Source organism: Lepus europaeus, chromosome 21 (assembly GCF_033115175.1).
Source record: "Lepus europaeus isolate LE1 chromosome 21, mLepTim1.pri, whole genome shotgun sequence".
Lineage (NCBI taxonomy): Eukaryota > Metazoa > Chordata > Mammalia > Lagomorpha > Leporidae > Lepus > Lepus europaeus.
Genome location: NC_084847.1, coordinates 48618972 through 48631207, shown reverse-complemented (window position 1 = coordinate 48631207; position 12236 = coordinate 48618972). Strand labels below are relative to the sequence as shown.

General features: G+C 42.6%; 1 protein-coding gene across 1 annotated transcript in view; it reads left to right on the top strand.

Moving 5' to 3' along the window:
• The window catches only part of LOC133751110 (autism susceptibility gene 2 protein-like), a 737772-nt gene that overhangs the window by 315940 nt on the left and 409596 nt on the right, over positions 1–12236 (top strand). The window contains exon 2 of the mRNA XM_062181011.1: positions 4784–4996. Within this exon, the coding sequence (XP_062036995.1) occupies positions 4784–4996 (213 nt within the window). The remainder of the gene's footprint in view (positions 1–4783; positions 4997–12236) is intronic.

Genomic DNA, 12236 nt, shown 5'->3' with positions numbered 1-12236 from the left:
GCTGCCTTTTCTCATTGTCAAGTAAATGCCTTAAAACGTTTTTACCCAGATCTCTCCGATCCTTCCACTTTTCTATTCTCTATCTATCGGTGCTTATGTAGGGGAGGCAGGTTTTTATTCCTGCACTTTTTAGGATCCTTTGACTGGGTCTGAGAATTAAATTGGCAGAAGATAGATTAATAGAAGAAAAGCATATGGCTTGTTGCCTGTAGATGGGAGTTCCTATAGGAAAATGAAGCTGTAAAGAAATTTGAAACTCTAAGTCCTTATTTAGTAGGTTGAGTAGCATGTCAGTTGTGGAAAAGTAAGAAATTTATAGGAGGTTGGGGCTGGTGCTGTGACGCAGCAGGTTAATGCCCTGGCCTGAAAGCGCCGGCATCCCATATGGGCGTTGGTTCAAGACCCGGCTGCCTCACTTACGATCCAGCTCTGTGCTATGGCCTGGGAACGCAGTACAAGATGGCCCAAGTCCTTGGGCCCCTGCACTTGTAGGGGAGACCTGGAAGAAGCTCCTGACTCCCGGCTTTGGATTGGCATAGCTCCAGCCACTGCAGCCAACTGGGAAGTGAACCAGCACATGGAAGCCCTCTTTCTCTCTCTGCCTCTCCTCTCTGTGTGATTCTGACTTTCAAATAAATAAATATTTTTTAAAAAGAGAAATATATAGGAGGTGGTAAAGGAAGGTAAGACATCTAACAAAATCTGCTTGTCCAGTTTTTGTTTTTAGTTTCTTTTCCCCATGGCTCTCCATTTCTGGTAGTAAGAAAATGTGTTCTCTTCTGCTACCATGAAGCTTCTTTTCACTTGGGAGTTTTCAGCCATATCTGGATGTCTCTGGTGATAATGTTTCTTTTTTCCTGGTACAGGGAGTACACGGTGTCCTTCTTATATCTGCAGTTTTTCACATGCCCTTATGAAAATACTCCTTAAACTAAAGTGGCACATTTTGAGGTGCTATGTTCTACCACTCTTCATTCATTTTGCTAAATACTTCCCTTACAGAATATGGGATATAGCCATCTTATATTTAAAAAGACCTGCGGGCAATTCTGATGAACAGTTTCCTTTGAGAAATACTAGCCTAGATCAGTAGGCCTTTGAAAATTGTCATTCATTGATGCTGAAAAGTTATTTTATAAACCAGATAATTTTTTTGTCCTATGTTGTAGCACTTCTATAGAGAATGTCTGGATTTCTTTAAGGAATTCGTAATTCAGTTGTCACTGTTTGCTGCAAGTGAGTTTCTCGTAAGTGTTAGATAGATAGATACATCGATAGACAGATAGATGCATGTAGATAGATAGATAGAGGCATGTGTATTACATAAGTAATCATTATACAACTGTTGTGAATGTTGAGAATGTGATTTGTTTCTAATCAGATCCGTTTGTCTTTGATTCTTACTGTAAATATGGGGCAGTTTTTGTCATTCCTTCTCCTGCCCCCAAGAGAGAGAAAGTGGAGAGTTAAAAGATTATTTTATTTTATACATAGCAAATAGTCAATAAATGTTTACTGAAGAAATGAACCAACACTAACCTGTTTTTTTTTTCTTTGAAAATTTGTAGTAAAGGATCAGTAGCTTATACATAAAGGTTTATCTTCTAAAAATTAAGAGCAATTTATGGTCTTTGAAAATACAAATGTCTTGAACAATAAAAGCTTTTTAAATACTCTTCATTTCCTCTTACCTCTTAAGTCACCTCTGCATACACTTTGATTCTCTTTCTCTCCCCCGTACCCCCTGCCCTCCAGAGTGGAAAATCTCAATATTAATTGTAGCTAAGATGATTGTACTGCTGCTGCTAAGACTTCAGCAGGTCTCTTACAAGCTAATGTCACGGCATGGGGTCCATTTGCTCTGTGTAGCTATTCTGTAGTGCAGTGAGAATGCCTTGATTAATATGCTACATGAAAATAAAATGGATTTGGAAAAAATTATAACACTCATAAATATTAATTCACATTTGTGTGGAATAGCACATAATTTTCAATATACTTTGGAGGCACCTTCAGCATGAAAGAAGATTTGGTCTCCAAAGAGAAGGGTATAATTTTTTAAAGCACAGTTGATACATTATTAAATATCATTTGTTTATTAATCCGATATTCTACATGCATATGATGCAGGGCAGTGGGTGGGTTGTGTGACAAAGAAAAGTGTGTTTTACCCTGTGGGGAGTTTTTCTATAACCCTTAGAAGTGGTATGATTTAATCATACTGTGTAGAAGCAGCCCACAATGCAACTCACCTGCTCTTCCTGCTCTCGTGGCCATAATTCCTGAGTGTCTTTTCATGATAGCTGACTATTTTGCCTAAATGCAAAACTAAACACAGAACATGTCTTGAACTAAGTGGATGACTGACGTAGCTGACTGAGGTAGTGGATACCCAACAAAAGCATTCAGTTCAACAGACATTCTTTTAAACATTTGCCATGTGGTAGCCCCATGGACAGGGTCTGGGACTGCAGAATCAGTGCCCATATGCAATTGCTTTCATTTTAGCTTACCTATTAAACACTTCTTGCTGTATGCTGCTTGTCTCAGAACTACCTCTTGGATGGCAGAGGGTAAATTGTGTCTAGTGATGACAGCTAGAAGTTAGATCAGAAGCCACCCATTTGCCTGTGAAACCATCTTTGATGACTTCTTGCTTCAAGGATAAGGCCTTTCCCCCTTTTCTGGGGCTTTTTGTAATTTGCTGTTTCCCACTTCTTATGCCAGCACTGCCTGACAGGTTCCTTGATTTCCAGCTTCTATTATCTTTCTTTAGCTTGCTTTGCTGTATGTTATAGATAGATAGGTAGGAGTATTTTATAATCACTGCTGTGCTTTATAGTTTTGCATGCTTTAATCAGTTAATTATTTATGTGTCTAGCCAGCATATTTTGGCCACATACTGTTTGCCTGGCTTATGTGAAATAGTGGGGTTACTGGGATGAACTACTTAGTCCCTGCCCTCCTTCACATTCTTTCCAGGGATTATGCTACCGGCTGCCTCAAGGCCTTTGCACAAGCTGTTCTCTCTGCTGTGCCTTTGGGATCTAGGTCAAATGACAGTCATCTCAGCCCCACTTCTCTGCTCTGCCCTGGATCCTCCCCCCATTTTAGCACCTTTGGACCAGTATTTCAGCTTACAACTTTCTATTTGTGTGATTCGGTTGGTTTCTGTCGCCCACATTCCAGACTCCACGTGGGGGGGGATTTTTCCCCACACCACGGTTTTCCCACTTCCTGTGTAAGCTGGTGCTAAGTTTGTGTTTGAGCCCAAAACACAATGTACAGGCCTTAGTCCGTCCAGGCTACTCCAACAAAATACCTTACAGTGAGCAGCTGATAATTAAGAAACCTTTGTTTCTCCCAATTCTGGAGGTTGGTGAGGCCTTGTTCCTTACAGTTAGTGCCTTCTAGCTGTGACCTCACATGGTGGAAGGGGCCAGTAAGCTCCCTCAGTCTCTTTCATATGGGCACCGTTCACATTCCTGAGGGCTCTACTTTCAGGAGCTAATCACCTTCTAGAGCCCCCAATACCACTGTCTTCAGTAAATTTGGGGGGAGACACAAACAGTCCTTAGTAAGGCCCAACAATGAGGAGCGTGACTGATTTGGGGAAGTGGTCTAGCACTCTGAGTGGCAAGTGGGGAATGATGAGATAGTGAGAAGCCACAGAATGGATAACTACCTTGAGAGTATTGACTATGAACGGGAGGGAAGAAAGAGTGGCATTTTGAAAAGGAGAAATTGGTGAAAGGAAGTGTGTGTTTTTAACTGTGTGCTTAGGACTGAAGAAACTGAGAAACGGTGAGGGGCGAGGCTCCATTAAGGAACAGTTTCTGTCTAAAGAGAATCATTTGCACTGATTGACGAAGAACTAAGTACCAGAACATTTTTATTTTAGTGTTTGGTGTGTACAGCATTTCTTAGGGTTCTACGGACCACTGCATGTACCAGGTCATTTTCTGTTCTGGGAGCCTATTTATTGCTGTGGCTTAGTCCCAGAGTGCTGATGAATAATGCCATTATCTGGACCGGACCCAGACCTCCTGCTGTGTCAGTGTGTCCTGGGCTGCCTGCAGGCACAGAACTCCACCAGGCCATATTTCTGCAGACGCAGCTCCCCACTCCAGGACATCGATTACCCTTCTCCTGCCCACCCTCCCCTCGCCCCCAGCCACACGGCGGAATAAATGAAAAGCTTCTGTTGATGTTGGTGATAATATTGTTGTTTCATTTTCCCAACAAGATAACATCTCAGAGGAACATGTGGTAAAAGCATAATGCATTAAGAAAACATTTTAATCACATGAATGGACAGTTTCTTGCTGGCTCACATCCACCTCGCCCTGGTGTGTTCAGTCTTAGGCAGTTTCCTCCGAATCAAGCATGCACTTAGCACTCTTTTTTCCTGAAACATGTAGTAATTGATGTACCGACTTAGGGAGTGAGTGTATCGAGTGTCCTTGGGGAATGTCATCTTTTGCTGGGCCCAGGACTGAATCAGAGTGAGAGCTAGCAGTATCCTAAGTGGCAGTGGAGCCACTTTTAGTGGACAGATCCTTTGCTGAGTATTCTGCACAATTAAGAGTAGAATGGATATACTTGTGGTGGAACTCGGGATTCAGAAAAATTGAGAGCCAGGTTTTGTGGTTTTGGGTGCTCGTATCCCTCTCCTGTCCCCCTTTCTACTTTTAGTAACACTATTTAAATAGCCTGTATTTTGAGGGCAACCCTAGAAACCTATGTAACCACTGCTTCCCTTCCTTTTCCTTCTTTCCTACAGAAAGATGTAGCACTTAAGCCTCAGGAACGGGTGGAGAAACGCCAGACTCCCCTGACCAAGAAGAAACGAGAAGCACTTACCAATGGCTTGTCCTTTCATTCAAAGAAGAGCAGACTCAGCCACCCGCACCACTACAGCTCAGATCGAGAAAATGACCGCAACCTCTGCCAGCACCTCGGGAAGAGAAAGAAAATGCCGAAGGGACTCCGACAGGTGAGGGCTCGGAGGTGTTCCTTTTGTACCTGCAGAATCCTTTTCTTGGTGTCCTCTGCATATATATATATATATTGTGAGGGATGCCGGAGGGGCTGCCTCTGCAGAGCTCTGTGCTAGCTTTTAAAGAGTCTAAGCCTGATCTCGGCTATCCAGATTTTTAAAATTTGGTTGTGAAGTTTCGTCCTGGTACCCTTTCAGACAGATGATGTGCTGTCTGCAACAAAGATTGGTGTTGATGCTACTGAGGTGTAGGGCATGCTGAAGTCTTGGTAATTGTCAAGATGGACTGGCTTGGAGTGGGGAGATCTTCATAATTAGAATTGCATACATTGTGGGTCTCATGGTTCGGAGGTGCTAAAAATGGCTGTCTGTGTGTGTGCAATGCCTTCATAAGATTGATATTTTCAGGAGAGCTCCAATGCTGTGGCATGTGGGAAGCTGTGGCAAAGAAGTGAATTTGCCTCTCAGCGCCTTAGTTGTTCTCCACAGCCCATAATTCAGGACTTATCTCTGTGATCTGCTGATTGTGTGAAAGTCTGGTTGTGGGGCTTACTGGCCTGCTAATAATTAGGTTTCAATGATCCACACAAAAATACAGCTCTTGGCATTTGGGGAGTCTTTCCGCCTGTGGAAATCCCCACATGATATGGATTAATAATAAGAAATGAAGCTGTTTATAGCAGTTTTTCTGCACAAATCCAGAGGCTTTATTTCCTGTGGAGCTACCTGTGTCCTGGATGTGTTTTGTTTTGTTTTTGGTAAGGCGACTGGGTGGGATTGACTGCTACTTGAAGGAAGCAGAGGAAGGAATTGTGGTTCACAGAGCAGGTGCTGCTAATTAGAGGCTGCATAGGTAATTTCTAGTTTGCAGGTGTTTCTCTGCAGAGGGGGAAGTTCTGGGATCATACAGAGATTCCAAAACCTAACCAACCATTAGACTCAAATCATGAACCTTACCAAACACAAATTCCTGACCACCCCCTAGGGCCCAGTGAAATTGTAGTTTTTGATTTCTTACTTAAGAAAGGGCCACCCTAGTTGGTGATGGTTTTTATTTAATAGATTGGTAGTCTCCAAAGCCTCAATAAGATGGAGTGGGCAGTTTGGTCAGTGTTCAGAATGTTGTTCAGAAAGCAACTGGAGTGGACATCTTCAGCATGGACTCAAAAAGACCCCCAGGACAATGCCCTCAAATCTGACCCTCAAGGGATGGATGGGTATGTCCTGAGATACCAGGCTGGAATTATAATAGTAATTATTTTTTTTTTTTAAATTTTTGACAGGCAGAGTGGACAGTGAGAGAGAGAGATAGAGAGAAAGGTCTTCCTTTGCCGTTGGTTCACCCTCCAATGGCCGCCGCGGTAGGCGCGCTGCGGCTGGCGCACCGCGCCGGTCCAATGGCAGGAGCCAGGTGCTTCTCCTGGTCTCCCATGGGGTGCAGGGCCCAAGCACTTGGGCCATCCTCCACTGCACTCCCTGGCCACAGCAGAGAGCTGGCCTGGAAGAGGGGCAACCGGGATAGGATCGGTGCCCCGACCGGGACTAGAACCCGGTGTGCTGGCGCCGCAAGGCGGAGGATTAGCCTATTGAGCCGCGGCGCCGGCCTTATAATAGTAATTATTAACATTAATCTAATGTAGTAATTATCTGTGGTCATATATCAAATATAATAATTATCTGCAGCCATTCAGTGAAAGAGTTTGTATAGTATAGCCTGGAATTGGTACCAAACTCTGCCTGGTAGGTGATATGGTGACTTTATAGACCGGGCTCAAAGAGACAACCGCCTGAGGCCACCTATCAGTGAAGGACAGACTCAGGGGTTAGAATCAGCTCTTGCCTGCTTTGTTGTTTGTTTGGTATATTCTCCCTCCTTTGCGTGATATGATAAGGATTGGACAAAAAAGGAAGAAAACTCTGGTCAGAAGAAGAGGGAGCTCCAACTGTTTCTGGAAACTACTTCATGATGTGACTTTTGGTCCTAGAAATGACCTATGAAGGAACAAGAAGAAACGGGATAAACTACAAAGTAGTTCAGAGCACAGAGAAAGAGCTGGGAAGTTTGAAAGTAACCAAATTTGGAAGACTTTTTGTTTTTGTTTTGTGTTTTGTTTGTTTGTTTGTTTGTTTTAACAGAAGTGATGGAGAGAAGAAGGGAAGTTTAGGTTCTATAAAAGGTGATGTTCCTGTGGTGTTTGTCAATTCTGATTCAAGCCTCTCTTTGTGAGATTTGTGAGAAAAGTAATTATTCCCAGTAGGGAGGGATTGTTACCACCACCTCTCCCCCTGGCCTGTGCCTCCTGGTGAATTGGGAGGAAAGCTTCTTACCCTTTAGGAAAGAAACCAGCTTATTTGTGAAACACGGATGTGGATCCTTGTCCCTGAACCTCTCAGCGACCTGATCTGAATCTCTATGATGTCTGGTCCTCAGAGTTCTTCTTTCTCCTTTGTGAAACTGTTTCGCGTTTCATGGTCTCCTGGTAAAGGTGTTTATGATCATAACAGAGGACCAGGATTTGTGTCTTGAAATTGAGTGGTTTTGGGTCTTAATGATCAGCCTTCTGGTACTAATGTTACTGAAATGAAAGCTGTCCGTGTGTTAGGGAAGACTCTTGAAAAGCAACAAGCAACAGAGAAAGAAATAATCCTATTTGTGGCCTGTGTAAGGTTTTTAAAAACCAGTAACATTTTCTTATCTTCAGTGTTAATGCCAAAATATACTATCCAATCAAGTGTTATATTTCTAGTAAGAAGGGAAGCAGAAGTTGATTATTGAGATAAGGTCATAATACCTTTTATTTGCAATGTTTCTAGAATCACGTGAATAGTTGAGATTGCTTTCCTATAATGCTAGATGCGTATATACGTTACAGTTGTATTTTCTTTTGCCTTTGCCCCTTTTTTAATTTATTTTTAAAAAAGATTTATTTATTTGAGAGGTAGAGTTAGAGACAGAGAGAGAGGTCTTCCATCTGCTGGTTCACTCCCCAAATGGCCTCAACTACCAGAGCTGGGCCAATCTGAAGCCAGGAGCCAGGAACTTCTTCGGGATATCCCATGCAGGAACAGGGCCCCAAGCACTTGGGCCATCTTCCACTGCTTTCCCAGGCCATTAGCAGGGCGCTGAATCAGAAGAGAAGCAGCCATGACACAAACTTGTGCCCATATAGGATGCCAGTGCTGCAGGTGGAGGCTTAACCCACGGTGCCACAGCGCTGGCCCCCTGCCTTTGCTTCTTATCAGACAGAGCAGCAGAGTACGATTCTAGATGGGAGGAGACCTTGAGATGGTAGTGAGCCCTGAGAGCATTTCTAAATTAATGGATTGTCCTTTAGTGCCTCTTCTTGAAGTAATCAAGAACTATAGATGAAACAGGACAGTGGGAGGTGAGAACTTAGTCTCTATATCTGACTTGGAGAGAGTGAGTTAAGTTTGCATTTTGTTAGGAAATGGTACTTCCTGACTGGGCAGCTTAATGTACAGCTCTCCTGTAATTATGGGAAGATGTTGCTCCTTAGCAGAGATGAAATAATAGGATTTTTTTTTCCCCCTGAGAATCCAATGAAGGCGACTAATGTTATTCACTCTTGAGAGTGCAATTATATTCTTTTAAAATAAGAATGTGCAGCTCTAATACCAGATAGCTTTTTCTTTCTCTTGCCTGCTTATATATAAAACCTCAGCTCTTATGATGTCTTCCCATTCTGTCAAAAGAAAGCTTTTTAATTGGTATTTACCTTGTTTGTTAGATCATGTTTGTGAGTATAAGTCCACGCTGACTTAGACAATGCTGAGCTGGCCACTGTCTTGGCAGGTGGCCACACTTTCTGATATGGCAGATTTGAACACTCTTCCCAAGTCCCAAAGGGGTTCAAATATGTTGAAGAAAGGATCAGGTTATCTCTTTGCACAAACTCCTACGTGTCTTTCTGACTTACCTGGGGTTATATTTGTCCTGCACAGAACTGTTTGCTTATAATGTGAGCGCTTTGCTATTACATCCATAAGTTTCAGCTTTTACTAAGCACGTGATCGATTTTTCCCCACCCACTTTGATTTGGGGGTAGAAATATCAAAACAGAAGTTTACACGATCCCGCTCCATGAGGAGTTTTATTCTCTAATTGGGAGACCCAGTCACCCCAGAACCACGGAACACAAAGAAGTTGTATGTTGCCAAAACTAATGGCTAAATTATTACATCTTTGAAGAATTTGGGGTAACTTAACCCTTCATAGGGCATTGAGTTTAGTTTTCTTTGAGTAGATCTTTACTTACGGAATATTGGACTGCTTTAAAAATTTAGTATTTTATACTTTAACACAGAGAAAGCAAAGGGGTTTTAAAAATAGAGTATCAATGATGAATAGTTGATGAGAGTTCAGGGAACTCCCAGATCTGGCTCTGACTGCGTTTCTGAATTTCCATCTAGTCCATTAGTCTGTTCTTTTCTCCAGGATGAACCGAACCAGAGGAAGTAAGCTTAAGTTAGCTGCAAGGCACTCTTAGGTTGTATGCTTGCTGTTGAGAGACATTAGGATGTCTTCCTCCCTAAGTTTTATATGCTAAAGGCCATTTATCTAAGGGAAAAATTTCCCAGAAAATAGGCCAGCTACTGAGATTATATCTCCTTGTAGGACACCAGCACTTCAGAGGAAAGTAAAGAAATTTGAGTTAATTTTAGGAGCTTAGACGGTAGACACTAACCTTGCTGGTGATGATGGCTTAATCCAGGTTGATCTGGATGGATATTGCTTATAAATAATGGAAATTAGTTCTTCTCTCTGAAAAATCTCCTAAGGCAGAGTCAAATGTGGTGGAAGATTTATAGGTGATGTTGTAAATTGCAGATGATAGGAATGTCTGAGGCCCATTAGCAGGAAACTGGATTAGAAGTGGAGCAACTGGGACTCAAACTGGCACCCGTATGGGATGCCAGCACTGCAGGTGTTAGCTTTACCTGCTATGCCACAGCGCCACCCCCAGCCTGTGATTTTTAGCAGGAAGAGGACTCTGTCCCAGAGCCACATCTTTAATATTAGAGCTGTTAGTAGAACTGGGCATGGTGGTTGTATTTGCTTTGTGTGTTAACATTGTACATTGGCTTCATTGGGAGTAGGTGTTGTATGGGTGCAGATGAGCCCAGGTGACTAAGACACCAGGTGGGATTTCACCCATCCTGATGGAGCCATACATTGCAGCCCCTGCTCCCTCCCATTGCGAATATTTGCTACCAGAGACTGCATTATTGCTTTATTTCAGTGAAATTTAATCATATAGCTATTTGTGACTTTTGTAACTTAAAGAAATTAACTTAGAAAAGGAGGATTTATAATGGAGAACTTTGATTAAACAGATTTAGCTGAAGCTGGACTTCTGAAGACCTGCTAATCCATTTTGGTTGTATGTCTAGCTTGAATCTAGAGCTTACAGGTTTCTGGAAAGCAGAGTATTTGAAACATTAATGTAATTTGGGATTATATTTTCATAATGACAACACATATGCACTTTGCTATGTGCTCCTTTTTTTAAAAAAATGTATTTATTTATTTGAAAGGCAGAGTGAAAGAGCGAGCGAGTGAGCTGCCATCTGCTGGTTCCCTCCCCAAATAACTACAATGGCCAGCCCCAAACCAAGAGCCAGGAGCTTCATCTGGGTCTCCCATGAAAGTACTAGGGGCCCAAGCACTTGGGCCATCTTCCATTGCCTTCCCTGGCACATTAGCAGGAAGCTAAATTGAAAATAGAGCAACCAGGACTTGATTGGGTGCCCATATGGGATGCTGGCAGCGGAGGCAGTGGCTTACCTCCTGTACACCGGCCCTGCTGTGTGCTCTTACACAAATATGTTTGTTTTTATGGCTAAATGCCTGAAGATACCTTCAGTTACTATTAAGAAATGTAAGCTGGCCGGCGTCACGGCTCACTAGGCTAATCCTCCGCCTGCGGCGCCTGCACCCGGATTCTAGTCCTGGTTGAGGTCCCGGATTCTGTCCCGGTTGCTCCTCTTCCAGTCCAGCTCTCTGCTGTGGCCTGGGAAAGCAGTGGAGGATGGCCCAGGTGCTTGGGCCCTGCACCTGCATGGGAGACCAGGAGGAAGCACCTGGCTCCTGGCTTCGGATCAGTGCAGTGCGCTGGCTGCAGCGGTCATTGGGGGGTGAGCCAACGGAAAAAGAAGACCTTTCTCTCTGTCTAACTCTGCCTGTCAAAAAAAAAAAAAAAAAAAAAAGCAATGTGAGCTACCATTAAACCATTTTTACCACATTCTTCAAAATCTCAAGTGTAACATGCACTTTGAGATTCCATTTAGTTTTTTAAAAATTGAGCAGTCACATTAAAGCAACAAACTGAAGTATCACATGAGATTTGTTTTGGTTTGGTTTTTTTATAAAACAAGTTGCATACTCCTTTTTTCTTCTTGCCCAAACTACAGATATAAGAATAAAGATATTTTGCAAAGATTGTGGGAATAAAAGAATGGCTTATAATCTCTCTTTGAATCTTGAGTAAGATTTTTTTTTTTTAAGATTTATTTATTTATTTATTTGAAAGAGTTACAGAGAGGCAGAAGCAGAGAGAGGTCTTCCATCTGCTGGTTTACTCCTTAAATAGCCACAACAGCCAGAGCTGGACTGATCTGAAGCCAGGAGTCAGGAGCTTCTTTAGGGTCTCCCATACAAGTACAGGGGCCCAAGGACTTGGGCCATCTTTTACTGCTTTCCCAGGCCATAGCAGAGAGCTGGGTCGGAAGTGGAGCAGCCAGGACTCGAACTGGCACCCATATGGGATGCTGCAGCACAGTGTCGGCCCCAAGATTTGAATTTTTAATACGTAGTTATTGAGGAACCCCAACCTAGGCTTGTCTCTATTCAGAAATTCATTGTTTATTATACGGAAGGCATTGGTTTGCAATTGGGGTTGGTAAACCTTACACTAATAAAATGATGAGTTATATGAAGGGTATTTTGTTTTTTGTATTTATTTTAATTTGGGCAATTGAAAGCAATGACAGCTTATTTTTTACATCCTAGAATTTTGGGTTTTGCGTTTCCTGACTCCAAGAAACACTCTGGGACACATTCTGTGAGCCTGGAAAGTTGGTAAGAGTGAATATATGCATCACTTCAATTCAGAAAGTCAGGTCTTTGGAGTAGTGGGGCAAGTAGTACTTTTATCTCAAATGATGTTTGTACTTTGTAATAAAAGTTCAGGAGCCTGTGTTTTGCCGCAGAGCATTA